This window comes from Argopecten irradians, chromosome 12 (genome assembly GCF_041381155.1).
Source record: "Argopecten irradians isolate NY chromosome 12, Ai_NY, whole genome shotgun sequence".
In the NCBI taxonomy this organism is placed as follows: Eukaryota; Metazoa; Mollusca; class Bivalvia; order Pectinida; family Pectinidae; genus Argopecten; species Argopecten irradians.
The window spans coordinates 20926839-20941323 of record NC_091145.1 but is presented as its reverse complement, the minus strand read 5'-3'; the positions used below and the strand labels follow the sequence as shown (position 1 = coordinate 20941323).

Genomic DNA, 14485 nt, shown 5'->3' with positions numbered 1-14485 from the left:
TGATGATAAATCTGTTAAAATCATCACACGTCCTCTTCGTTTAGGCCTAGTATTGAACATTGAAGAAATGCTGGTCATTAATCCCTAGCATTCCTATTTTTTTAGGTATCTGGACTTCCTTATTGCTATGTATGGTACTGTCTAACATTAGTTGTGTTTGAAGTGACTCCTGCAGTCTATAAGATCCGGTCAGAAAGTGGTTGACAACAATTGGGAATATGTCTAAATCATACCGTTGGGTTTTGGTCTGTTATTGTTGACACCACTTATATTTGACTAATTATAGAAGTTGTGAAGTATTTCTCTTCGAAGGTCAACCTCTGTTATCATGTGTTTCGTGAATGATGTGACGACAGGATCGCGAATGACGTAATACAATGCTTCAGTTAGATTTTTGCAGCAAAACAAAAATGGATGATTTTTTAATCTGCAAATATAGTCATTTATCATTTTCTAGGATTTAGCACCAGCAATGAGAATCGAGTCATTTGACGAAAGGCAACAATTAAAGCTAGATAGTTGAAATGAATTCCGTCAATTTTGCATGACGCCTCTCTATCGACCTGTCAGCAGGATTCGGGATGATTTCTGTTACGAGTTTATGAAATGTTATCAAGTCGCAGTTTGTAGGTCTGTGTATATACTGTGTATATTACATATACCATGATGGCAACGTTTGGTTTTCCTATTGTCGTAATATTTTATACATATCCTCAGTTGTATAACACAATGACTACAAATCATCCCATGATAACATATAAGTGAATTTACTTGCATGTACATACAGTTTGTAACTAGAAGTTGCTGATCTACTTCTAACAGTGAGATTAAACTCGGATAATGAAGGCGAGAATGACAGGAAATAATATAAATGAAAATTTCTTGGTTTTGCACTATAAAGCAATTGCAATCGAAAAATAAAAGGCATTTTAATAAAACAAGTAACGAATATTTGTAGAAATAACATTTACTGGTGGCACAATAGACATTAAAGAGATCACAAAGATTGAATCCAGTTTGGATAAACATGTTCCGTTTGTGTCTTCATAGCCTTAAAGGGAGGTAAAACAAACAATTACTTTATTATCTCTTTATCCCAAAAAATGCTCATCAAATCATGCAGGAGGGAATTATATGGAATTTTCAAATTTTAGAAATATACCCGTATATCAAAACACATTTACAATATCAATATAATGAATATACTAATATAATATTAAAAAAATACAGTGGCATATCGTTTGCTGTGAAATGACAAATCAATGGAACAAATGGGTGTATAAGATACGACCACACTTTAAATTCCATACCACATTATCATCCGTTACTTGGAGCACAGCACATTGCCCGTATTCCAGCGAGACGACAATTTCCGACACGTCGTTCGTTCTTAATGCACCCTAATTGACATAAACCTCTTCTACAGCTGACTAGGCCTGAAACACATATACAAAACTTATTTATAAAACAAAGTATTACATTGTTCTATACCGCCATTAGCATGTGTTATGTAGCATATTATATAATACTAAGTAAATATTTATAAACTTACCATCTACCTGGTCGACACGAAGGCACACCAGGGTCATGGTTACGAGCAGAATAATAAATAACACTTTGCTGTTCATCTTCCAATGTATTGTTACTTCTACTGTGGTAGCGCTGCAGTCCTTAATGTTCGTATTTATAAGCTAAGAAAACCGCAAATAATTAATTTAACTAGAATTCACCCTGATAAATTGCTCGAGTAATTAATTCCATGTTATAAAATTTCACTAAAAACTTTGACGGGGAAACATGAGAAGGGATTTCCGATGGAAAACTTTAAAATCCTCTTTTTAACTCGGTCAAAGCTATAGATGGATACAACAACAAACTATTTTCAAATAAATTGGGGCAAGACAAAATGTTAAATTATGTAAAACCTTCATTCAAATGGACAGACTGAATTATTATGTTTTATTGAGTGGTTTCGCAATTAAATGTAATAAGGTAATAACGCGAGAAAAGTACATGCTACATACTGCAAATTTTATATGCTTAATGATCCTGGCGAGATGTCAGTGTCGTCATAATATCGTTTTAACCTTGGTTCAAGAGTGTTTGTAATGTAGGCAAACGTGTCACTCGTTTTATATAACCACTTTGAGAACTAAATTATTTAGACGGCCCTTACGAAAACGTGGTTCTTATATTTTGTTGAAAGTCCCTATTTTGCCCCCTTTTCACCGAAATTACCAGTGCAGTAATATTTTCAGTGACACCAATTCCATTTCTGTTGTAAAAAAGTTGAGGGTTCACTGGAAAGTATTAAGGATTTGAAGGGGAAATCATGACTGAAAAAAAACCAATATTGTAGTGGGCGAAAAATCAAGCACACTGGCCTGAAGTTTGATGCCAGATTTTGAAATGGAGCAATATGTTGTCTTCTAAAGAATCTACACAGCCATATTAAAGTTTTTGTAAAACAAAAAAAATGACATGACTTGATCTTCCTGAATTCACAAATGAAATGGACTCAAATACTCTTCATGGATTAAAAGATCAAATTGATAAAATCAAAGACTGATATCAAGAGCCTGATAGGCTAATATTGTTTCATTCTGTATCCGAACTCATGTGACCGTTAATGCCCGTGTGTTTCTTGGTGACCCTTATTTTATACAACACGCTACAAATGGAGACATTTTTGTTTGTGTTTAAATCCACAATAAAACCCTTTGATAATGATTTACTAGATTAAGACTTTGACGATACTAACGCCTCACCAGAGAAAACCCTAAAGCATAACGAGATATGCCAACATATACCTTAGTCATGTTATTAATCGATTATGTTATGAAATCATTCGATGTGGTCTGTCAGAGTTGGTGATATGCCAAATACGGAAACATGAAACCAAATGGATTTAAAGTAAGAAAAAATAAGATTCAGTCTGTCCACTTCAATTTTTGTTTTTTTAACATAATCTAACATTTGTTCTAAGTGGTATTAAAGTAGTTTGTTATTATTTCCGTGTCTAGTTTGACCGAGTTTTAAACAGGATTTAAAAAGTATAGTCTTTTACCGGAAATCCCTTCCCATGTTTCCCCTTCAAACATTTATTAGGAGTTTATACACAATGACATGAATTAATTTATTCGGATGGATGCAAAGTAATTAATTGCATTCGGATTTTAGCTTATAATTGCTACGCCGCTTGAATCGTATGCAAATCACGCCATCTTGCAGGATGAACGCTTGAATCAAACGGATATTCAGTGTGTTACAAGCATTGCCCGTTGAAGTAATATTATAACGAATAACGGAAACAGAGTTGAATCTGTCCGGATTCGGACGCCATATTCCTAATAAAGCATTGTCATATGTGCGTTTGCATCCGTTCAGATTCGGTGTAGAACAAGCATTCGTGGTAAAAGTATTCTGAATAAGGATTTTCTATGAATTAATCTACTAATATAATACTACTACAGATCTGTAAATGGAACCAGATTTTATTAAAATGCCCGATTAATTTCTAGAAAATCCTTATTCAGAATACTTTTACCACGAATGCTTGTTCTACACCGAAATCTAATTAACGGGTGCAACCGCACATGTGACCATGCTTTATCAAGAAGATGGCGTCCGAATCCGGACAGATTAAAGTCTGTTTCCGTAATTCGTTTTAATATTACTTCAAAAGGTAGTGCTTGTAACACACCAAACATCCATCTGATTCAAGCGTTCTTGATACATGGCTATCCTGCAAGATGGCGTGATTTGCATCCGATTCTAACTGCTACGCCTCAAGCGACGTAGCAATGACAGTTTAAACTAAAAGCGGAATGAAAACGGAACATAGAAAACCATAGAAACATATGAGATTAAGTTCAATATTTTCTTTGCCTTTTCTCTGAGCTTAGCAATCTCTGCATAAAACCCTTTTTATTTTGTTGGTAGCAAAAGTATTATCAAAACTGTTCGTCTGTACTAGACCTGGCTACCTTGCACTAACAATAGGTATTTAGCACGCTAATAAGTCAAAGACCCACTATAGACTAATATATTTAAGTCTATATTGGGTCTTTGACTTATCAGCGTGCTAAATACCTATGCACTAACACAAGCTCACAAATTATAAAATGGCTTTCAACAGAACAATTAAAATTGCTAAACAATATCATCATATCATTGTTTAATTTCTATATTCTGTCCAATCAATGGGTTAAGATTCCGCGTAGCCCACTTAGCTTTTATGGATCGAAGCCAATACTTGTTTACTGGTAACGATGCCGCTGATGTGTCGTGGCGTCAACCAGGTGAAGGAAATATAACCGATGTTTCATAACACATATTCATTAAGGATATGTGTTGACCGAACAGAATATATATATTCCTTACCTTGACATATGCTTTGGTTATGGAGATGGCTTAGATATGTTGTATCTGGTGTCAAATTATTTTACTTATCGCAATACTGTTTGTTTTACAATCGTATATATCCATTTCTAAAGGATTGTATAATGTCTAACATTTCCTGTTTTTTACAACAATTAATAATAACAGTGAGTAGAAATGATGGGGTGAATGCCTACTCCATTACTGTTGTCTGTCACATTCAATATATAAATATGTCTGCGATATCGTTATACGATATATGTATGTACAAGGGTACGCCTTGTCAACCGAATAATATTGCGAAATGACGGATTATTTTGATGCTTATGTCTCATCCTTCTTGTATCACGTTCACAAATGGTTCTATCATAAACGAAATGTGTTATAAATCGTTTAATTATAGTATTCCTCAATACATGACGATAAACCAAGCCTTAGTCGAGACACTTAAGATGTTTGGAATACCTAGTATACATGTCGCTACACATGTTTACGTTATAATGACCCACTTCCTGCTTTTGTCCGGAAATTAAAACTTCGTGGTGTATAATAGTTACAAAACATTAGTTCATCTTAACACATAGTAAGTGTGACTTCTTGAATATACATTATGCTGAAATTTAGAGCAGACGCCTCCTCAACCGAAAATCTGTCTTCTAATAATAAATGGCGAAAGGTTGTTATCGCCATGGACGGAAGTGAACCAGCAAGGTACGCCCTAAAATGTAAGTCGGGTTGATAAAGTACGATTTTTCTTATCAATTTGTGTCCTTGTTAAAAAATGAACGCGACCCATTCCGCCTATGAACGTATTTTGGATATTGTTGCTTATCATTTAAACGATATTGGCTATAAGCTCTGGAAGATAAAGTCACGAGATAAATTTCTATAACCTCAAAAATCGTGATAGTGCAAGTGCAGCAGCACTTAATGTGAATATGTTCCTTTGCAGGGAGATGCGGTATATTATCTGAAATTATTTGTTTATCTTTACTGACGTGAAGTATATAAACCACATATTTGTAGAAAAATATATATGGCTATGTTGTATTAAACTCATCAAATTGAACCTTATGGTTACTAATGCACACAGTAAAACAACATATATTTAAGCATTATTCTCAATATCATTTTGGTTTGTGAAATCATAGATAAAAGCGAATGTACATCACTTATATCTCCGAGATGGTATTCTTGGCTTGAAGCGTCTTATAACTCAAGGTCAAATCGAGTAATCTTTAAAAATAAGTCAAGAGCCTATATGCCACCATAAAAACATCACTAATGTTTTATTGGCGACTTGCACATTTCTTTGATTGATATGAGTTAATCACATGATCCCAAAGTAAAAAAAAATACACAGTCTAAAATCATTTAATTTGCTTGTAAAACAAGAAATTGACAATAAACTGATCAATGGTCTTATCTCTTCAATCAAATACTAGTACTAGTAGTTTTAGCAAAATGTTGCATGGAGTTGACTTGTGATAACTGTACAAAAAAACTTTGTTAAGTCTCGAGAACGGTGTGGAAAAATTGTTAGATACCACTCGTAGTTTTTTCCCCTGGTAATCCAGTTTACCCTAGCCACTTCATCCTAGCAAGTTCTTAAATTACAATATCCGATGACGTGAAAGACCAAAAAAAATCATTTCAATTTTATCATTTTAATCACAGGGTATGTTGCGAATGTTTACAGACAGGACGATAGGATAATTCTGGTTTATGCTATGGAACATCACCATGCCAAACTCCTCGCAAGTAAGTTACCTCCCCTTATTATCATGAAATATCGATATTAGGTAGCAGTGTACAGTAAGACCGAATAGCCATGGGTGAGATTTTTATTAAGCAGAAAGCCCCTGTTTTATTATATGCATAAAAAAATAAAAAATGTATATGTCCTAAAATTGGTGAATTCAATCTAGAGAATTATATGCAGGCTTCACATTTGGATTAAGAAATCCCCCAAAATGGGTTCGAGATTAATGGTTTAGAGGGCATCCGAATGTGCGTTTAAGAAACTCAATATTGTAGCAGCAGAAATTGATAGCCGGGGTACGAGGTAAGATTGCTCAAAAGTTTAATGCTATACCTATGTCGAAAAAGGCTCAGTTCCGCTATCACGGCAGTGATGCTTAGTTTTAAACTGTGTTCAAGGGAAAAAAATCTCCTAGAGGGGGTGTAAATTTTTGGCTGAAAATCCCATTTTTTTGTATTTTTTTTTCTCAAAAAAACACAAATTAGGTTACCATGGTTTTTACAGGCTCACAAAACCACTAAAAGCATACCTGTCCAAAAATGAACTCTGCATAACAATTGCAAATATTGTGTAGATTTAATATATATACTGTATACTTTTATATAGATGTCATTTACGGTTAAAAAGCTGTGTGTACATAATTAAAGCCTTCACTTGATTTTGCAGAATTTTTCAAATCTACTTACACTGCCACCTTAGTCTCATCCTATGAATTATCTCCCTTTTCTAACCATTATGAATTATCTCCCTTTTATGAATAATCCATCATGAGCTATCTCCCTTTAATAATTGGGTCAGAGCCAAAATTTATACAAGTTCTGTTCCTCTTCACCCAAGGATGTTTGTGGCCAAATATTTCTCCCTTTAAACATAACCATTAATTACCTCCTGTGTATTTCTTGAAAACATTCCCATTTAGATAGATAGTTATTTGTGAAAACATTAAATCCATGATGAACATTTGATTTCAGTATAAACAAAGGTTTTCTTGTTGTTTCTTAAACTTTAAAAAATCATTTATTTATAAAAAGTTACTGAATAAATCAAAGATGCACCACCGCTGACAAATGGGTTTTTTTCTGTATCAAAAACAGGAGCAGACGAATTAGTATTTTCTTCTAAATAGTGTATTCAACTTAAATTTCCAGTCAATTTATCAGAGGAGACAACTCTCATATAAAATAAGTAAAAGGGAGACTACTCCGTTCCACATATTCTAATCTTAAAAACAATTATTGTTACAGTAAAATATCGTATATTTCCCTTTCGCAGAAGGGCTCCCACTCCAGTTTCATATTCTTACATCCTCGTTACCATATGTTCACAAAATTGGGCAGTTTTCTGAACGTAATCCAATGTTGTATTTCAAAATACAATGTATGCAGATCACAAATCCAAACCTCTACCGTAGTTTAAGGGTAGATCACTCTGGTTTATAGATTTCCTACAGTTATTTTTCGTTTGTCTTTGAACTCAATCCAGCGTTAGATTTTGAGTGAATATTAAGCTTGTGTTTTTATCTTACTCGTCAATAAAGATAGCGAGAAGGAGGGAAACTCAAAGACGGACATAGACGAACGAACAAAACTAAAGGAGAAATTAGACTCATTTCAACAACTTCTTTCTGATTTCAAGGTATTTATCCAATCTTAAGAAGTAATTTTGAATGTGATCTTAAGTGTCATTGTTATTTGTAGCTAAAATACTGTAGTTCTAACGACTTCTATACAGATAATGGTGTCGTCTTTAGAAAAGCATAAAAACATTGTAGGTACGCACATTAGTTCTGTTATTCTTAGATTCTTAAATACATTTATCAGAAAAAGTAATTGACAGCTGTTTAAACTTTTGCATTATTACTTACTTTATAAAACTGGTCCCCAAGCTTTTTATTAACAGACTTAGGTCTAATGGTATCTTTAGTTTCGAATTAGCTATAACTTTTCCAGAGCATAGCAATAAGTAATGTTAGATTGAAAGGAGAAAGATAACTCTAATTGATTGTTGTTATTGAAGTTGATGGGAGAAATCAAGCCCGTATCGGACAAGACACCAGGGAAGGCTATCCTTAATGCCGTAGAGGAGCTTAACGCTGACGTACTGGTCACTGGATCACGTGGTCACGGGACACTAAAAAGAGCTTTCCTGGGGAGTGTCAGCAATTACATAGTACACCACGCACATATTCCCGTTATCATCTGCAGAGAGACATCGTCCGAAGTGTGAGCATTTATACAGCGAGATCATCTGAAGTGTGTGCATTAATTAGGAAGGACCATCTTAAGTGTGTGAATTAATTAGAAAAGACTATTTGAAGTGTGTCAATAATAAGGAGAGATAATCTGAAACGTGAGCCTTATTTAGGAGAGAACATCTGAAGTGTGTGCATTATTTAGGAGAGACCATTTGAAGTGTGTGCATTATTTAGGAGAGACCATCTGAAGTGTGTGCATTAATTAGGAGAGACCATCTGAAGTGTGTGCATTTATTGGGAGAGACCATCTGAAGTGTGTACATTATTTAGGAGAGACCATCTGAAGTGTGTGCATTAACTAGGAGACACCATCTGAGGTGTGTGCATTATTTAGGAGAGACCATCTGAAATGTGTGCATTATTTTGGAGAGACCATCTGAAGTGTGTGCATTATTTAGGAGAGACCATCTGAAATGTCTGCATTAATCAGAAGAAGCCAACTGAAGCATTGCATTTATTAGGAGAGACCATCTGAAGTGTGTGTATTAATTAGGAGAGGCCATCTGAAATGTGAGCATTATTTAGGAGAGACCATCTGAAGTGTGAGCATTAATTAGGAGAGACCATCTGAAATGTGAGCATTAATTAGGAGAGACCATCTGAAGTGTGTGCATTAATTAGGAGAGGCCAATTGAAGCATGTGCATGAATAAGGAGAGATCATCTGAAGTGTGTGCATTATTTAGGGAGACCATCTGAAGTGTGTGCATTATTTAGGAGAGACCATCTGAAGTGTGTGCATTAATTAGGAGAGACCATCTGAAGTGTGTGCATTATTTAGGAGAGACCATCTGAAGTGTGTGCATTAATTAGGAGAGACTATCTGAAGTGTGTGCATTAATTAGGAGAGACCATCTGAAGTGTGTGCATTATTTAGGAAGGACCATCTGAAGTGTGTGCATTAATTAGGAAAGACTATCTGAAGTGTGTGCATTAATTAGGAGAGACCATCTGAAGTGTTGTGCATTATTTAGGAAAGACTATCTGAAGTGTGTGCATTTATAAGGAGAGACCATCTGAAATGTGAGAATTAATTAGGATATACCATCTGAAGTGTGTGCATTATTTTGGAGAGACCATCTGAAGTGTGTGCATTAATTAGGAAGGACCATCTGAAGTGTGTGCATTATTTAGGAGAGACTATCTGAAGTGTGTGCATTTATTACGAGAGACCATCTGAAGTGTTGTGCATTATTTAGGAGAGACTATCTAAAGTGTGTGCATTATTTAGGAGAGACCATCTGAAGTGTGTGAATTAATTAGGAGAGGCCATCTGAAGTGTGAGCATTATATAGGAGAGACCATCTGAAATGTCTGCATTAATCAGAAGAAGCCATCTGAAGCATTGCATTAATTAGGAGAGACCATCTGAAGTGTGTGCATTAATTAGGAGAGACCATCTGAAGTGTGTGCATTATTTAGGAGAGACTATCTGAAGTGTGTGCATTAATTAGGAGAGACCATCTGAAGTGTGTGCATTATTTAGGAGAGACCATCTGAAGTGTGTGCATTATTTAGGAGAGACCATCTGAAGTGTGTGAATTAATTAGGAGAGACCATCTGAAGTGTTAGCATTATTTAGGAGAGACCATCTGAAGTGTTGTGCATTATTTAGGAGAGACCATCTAAAGTGTGTGCATTATTTAGGAGAGACCATCTGAAGTGTGTGAATTAATTAGGAGAGACCATCTGAAGTGTTAGCATTATTTAGGAGAGACCATCTGAAGTGTGAGCATTATTTAAGAGTTACCATCTGAAATGTGAGCATTAATCAGAAGAAGCCAACTGAAGCATGTGCATTAATTTGGAGAGACTATCTTAAGTGTATGTATTAATTAAGAGATACTGCTGAAGTGTGTGCATCTATTAGGAGAGACTATCTGAAGTGTGTGCATTTATAAGGAGATACTATCTTAAGTGTGTGCATTTATAAGGAGAGACTATCTTAAGTGTGTGCATTTATAAGGAGAGACCATCAGAAATGTGAACATTTTTACGAATAGATCCTCTGAAGTGTGATCATTTGTAATAAGAGATCTGAAGTGTGAGAATTGATGACGAGATATCATCCAAACTGTGAGCATTGGTACGGAAAGGTTTTAAGACATGTGAGCATTAATTAGGAGTGATCATCTGAAATGTAATCATCTAAAGGAAGGCTGTTAGAGTGCTTGAATCTGGAAAGAGATGTTGTCGGGCAATCATTCCTGCGTTCATTTAATAAAAAAAAGATTGTTTGACCTGTGGTTATCGTTTAGCATATGATAATCTGCAGAAAGAAGATCTTTACTTCCCGTACTCATATATATATTAATATGAATAGTGTTTCCATAAATATGTTTTTTAGGGTTTTTTTACCCTCAAAACGAAATAAAGGATCGTTTCTGGTGAAGTTTCAGTCTCGTTGAAGTCTCGTTTGATCATTAATCAAAGAGCTTTTATGATTTTCAAAAACTTATTTGCTTAGTTTTTATCAGGTTGCCATATATAACATATGACAAAACATCAGACTTCTATTGCTTGTAGAATTATTATACACAAATGTTAAGAAATGACCAATTTGGCGGCCATATTGGAAAGGTTTATTTCTTAAACTTTGTAGAGAGGTGAAATTTCACCTTTTTACTTCAATATTTCTACTTAATGGTGCAACACCATGCTTACCTAAATCAAGTTAACTGTTGCTGCTCTCATATTGCAATGGTAACATCCTTATAGGGTGGGGATTAGGTTCATAGAGATAAAATAATCAGCAATTGTGGAAGTGTGGAATTATTACTTGTTGATTTTAAATATTTACATTTTCGTGAAGATAAAGTTATCTGAATTTTTAGCATGAAATGCTGAAAAATAACAAATTTCCAAAAATCTATATTAGAAAAAAAACCTCAGTCATTAGAAAAATTTGACTTCACCACAGCAGATCCTTAATACCATTGTCGAAACGTTATCTCTCCTATTCTGTATTCATTCCCTGCAAACCCATATGTACATTAATTACATTTACAATGTCATGCATATCTTTCATTTGCGAAAATATATCTTAATTTTTGTTTAACTTATTTTCATTTGAATCTGAATCCAAAACTTGACAGATATTGTTAAACGAGTGTTTGAATATGAATAATAAAAGTTTTATGACAATTAATGTGTTGAACCGTCATGAATTCGCAAAATAATTGACATATTGTGCCTTTATTGGACTTCCAGTAAGGTATACCAATATAAACCATTCATCGTTATAATCCCACAGAGGCGAATTCAGGGTTCAAACAATGTGAATGCAATGTTATTCCCTGCCGAATTCCCTCCAATACTTATCAGGATTCATGTCCCTGCATTTCTGGACACTTGTAGCATTATTGTAGGTCTTTTCAGAAATAATCTAATTCGTGCCGTAGCATAACCATTTGTAAAGAAATAAATGTTCACAGCTCAATTATTGCGCAATATCAAACAACAGTGATGTTAAATATAGTGATATTTTCAAAATAGTCTATAGATTACACATCGTGCGACTGCATTTTTCTACATATTATTATCAAATGTTGAGCCAGTGTAATCAATTCGATAACATGTTTCCCGTAGACTTAGGAAATGTTAGCGATCCTAACAGGAAACCTTTTAAGAGAGTAAATGTTAGTGACGTCAGTAACGATAACATTACCAACAAAAAGTGGGATCAGATTTATATACCTACATCTGCGACCACCTCTGTATCGCCTGCATAATAAGACCATTTTCTTGGTATTCAAAGTGACCCTTCAACACAATCTAACCAGTGTGTAAAGACCACCCTTGCTTGTCTTCTTTAATAGTGGAACTATTGCCATTTTTATAGTGCAATATCAATTAAGCTCGTCGCCGAAGACACCAAGCAACACACCCCACCCGGTCACATTATACTGACAACGGGCGAACCAGTCGTCTCACATCCTTAAAGGTAGATTTCGCCCAACCAAATATTGTTTAGTAAAACCCGATAAAAGATGAAAAAAAATCCTCAATTTAATTTCTTCATGCGTATAAGATTAAACAAATATGTCTTGAATACAAAATTGAAGGAAATTCTTGATTTATTACGATGTCAGACTGACTGGTAGTACGAAAAAGAAGCTACAATGAAATGAATTGTCGAAGTTTCACGCATGCGCATTATTAACTACTAAAAGTAAACAAAATGACTGAACGAAAGCGTGTGAGAAAAAATGTATCTGAATCGCCAACAAAGAGGAGAAAATTAGAATGGAATCGGTAGCACCCTATGATATCTCTAAGGAATGAAAGTCAGAGATAACATGCAGCAAAAGAAGAAACAGAAACCGCATCTCATGCGGAGCTTGCCTGTATTCTGTTGGACTCGTGTTGCACGTGGTGAGTTGAATTTCAACACATGCCACTGGCAGACTAACTATATATATGTTTGATATACTAAGCTAGCGCTGTAAATATGATATATATCTATATATATATGATATGTATAAACAATACATCGCACTTCGTGGTGTTGTTGTTTTTGTAAAGCTTGACTTCGCTCTAGTTTTTAGCGGAGTATTTTCCTGGTAAAGCTAGGCAACTGGCCACCTATATTGTTCGCTGCATTTATTGAAAATTGTCTGAAGATCATTTCTATGTACAGGAAAAAAGTTGATTTCGTAGTCTTTACATTTCATTGGGCGAAACCTACCTTTAATGCTGAGCGCTGATAAGGAGCAGAAACTTCCACTTTTATAGACTTTAGTGTGTCTCGGCCAGGGGAAAGAACCGAGAACCTACCTCACAGGGGCGAGCACTCAACAGAAGGTTGATTTGGTGGTTGATTGGTTGGATCATTAGGTCCAACGTCTAATTAGACATTTCCATCAACAAAATAAGTTCATTGAGTCGACTTTTTCCGAGGTGAAGAACAAATCTTTCGTTCCGGGTTTTTTTCCTACTGTATAAAAGTAGTTATTTATCCACTAATGAGTCGAGGTTTTATTAGTCGAAATCACTTAATACATTATAGAAATAAAACAGAAAATTACTACCTATGAGTCGAAAAATTGATGCTGTACATGGATATTAGCACGTTAGTATATAATGCATCTCCCGCGTCTGTCATTGATTTATCCATACATTATACACTATTCTGTATCGGCAGACGAACTATTAAATAACCATGTTATGTATTTAGACTATTATGTATGTTCAATTGATGATCTGTATAAAGAAGAGGTCCAGAGGGCCTTATTACTCACCTGGTTGTTAAGTAATTTTAAGATGACCCTGCTAGAGTTCACATGTGGTATTTTGTCAGAATTTCAAACGCAACATGAATTTCCCATTATCTTATCAGGGATGATTATTTGTGCCGCTTCTCTCATATGTCTATTGATAATTGAACTATTTTGCTATATTTCTTTTGGTCTCAACTTACTTACTTAAATTGTCTTATATCTGGAGCAAAAATTAAATCTGTTGTGCACAAAATGTGTATAATATGTTTAGGAATTGATTTTGTGATATTAAAACACAAAATTGTTGATTTTGTTTTCGTCTCGTGGTTTTTTAGTTGTTTTTCTTTTAATTTTATGCTTTTAACTTATTGGCATTGGTTTTCTTTGCACGTTGATTGTTTGTTTGATCGGACATTGCGACTTATCTTCAGTATTTTCAAACTGTTTCGGATTAAACGATCTCATGTGAGTAATGTTTCCACCTCTTGTTTTTGTTGTTCTTTCGTTTCTCTGGCTATTCTGGTCCATTTTCATCCTGCTAAAATTTTATATCTCTTCAATTCAGTTGTCTTTTCTCGTCACACCCCACGAACCCCAAAAGTTTAATATTATTGAACCAGACGGTGTTTAGCATAGCACGTGGGTTGTCGTGACGCAGCTGACCACATTACCACAACATATCCTCCTCGTTCTCGGTGACAGGTTGGACTTTATTGAGACGATTCCCAAGTCCTTATTGTTTTAAATCTTTACACCGAGAATGAAGTACCTGGCGACTCATGGTATATAAATATGGGGTTAAAATGTTGAAACTATAACCATTTTCTCTCAGATTGCGGTCAATACCCCTATGAAAGCTGGTAAGAGTATC

At 34.8% G+C, this 14485-nt stretch overlaps 1 protein-coding gene and 1 long non-coding RNA gene across 4 annotated transcripts; one reads left to right on the top strand and one right to left on the bottom strand.

Moving 5' to 3' along the window:
• Nucleotides 1-951: 951 nt before the first annotated feature.
• On the bottom strand, nucleotides 952-1728 carry LOC138304605 (uncharacterized). The gene is made up of 3 exons (XR_011205605.1): nucleotides 1553-1728; nucleotides 1311-1436; nucleotides 952-1051 (listed from the first exon to the last, which is right to left on the bottom strand). It is a non-coding gene; the product is annotated as an uncharacterized lncRNA (long non-coding RNA).
• Nucleotides 1729-4923: 3195 nt separating this feature from the next.
• LOC138336106 (universal stress protein Sll1388-like) lies at nucleotides 4924-11539 on the top strand. 3 transcript variants are annotated; one of them, XM_069285410.1, is made up of 4 exons: nucleotides 4925-5091; nucleotides 6080-6141; nucleotides 7680-7777; nucleotides 8159-11539. In XM_069285410.1, the coding sequence occupies exons 1-4, from the start codon at nucleotides 4991-4993 to the stop codon at nucleotides 8366-8368; spliced, it is 471 nt and encodes a 156-aa protein (XP_069141511.1). In that variant the 5' UTR covers nucleotides 4925-4990; the 3' UTR covers nucleotides 8369-11539. The 3 variants fall into 3 exon arrangements, with proteins under 3 accessions (XP_069141512.1, XP_069141511.1, XP_069141510.1); XM_069285409.1 differs by having other exon boundaries at nucleotides 4932-5105; nucleotides 6058-6141; XM_069285411.1 differs by lacking the exon at nucleotides 6080-6141 and having other exon boundaries at nucleotides 4924-5105.
• Nucleotides 11540-14485: the final 2946 nt, after the last annotated feature.

Coding starts and splice junctions, on each gene's coding strand:
- LOC138336106 (XM_069285409.1), top strand. CDS start 4,991: ATGCTGAAATTTAGAGCAGACGCCTCCTCAACCGAAAATCTGTCTTCT. Junction 6,142..7,679: donor CCATGCCAAACTCCTCGCAA/GTAAGTTACCTC, acceptor TCGTCAATAAAG/ATAGCGAGAAGGAGGGAAAC. Junction 7,778..8,158: donor AACTTCTTTCTGATTTCAAG/GTATTTATCCAA, acceptor TTGTTATTGAAG/TTGATGGGAGAAATCAAGCC.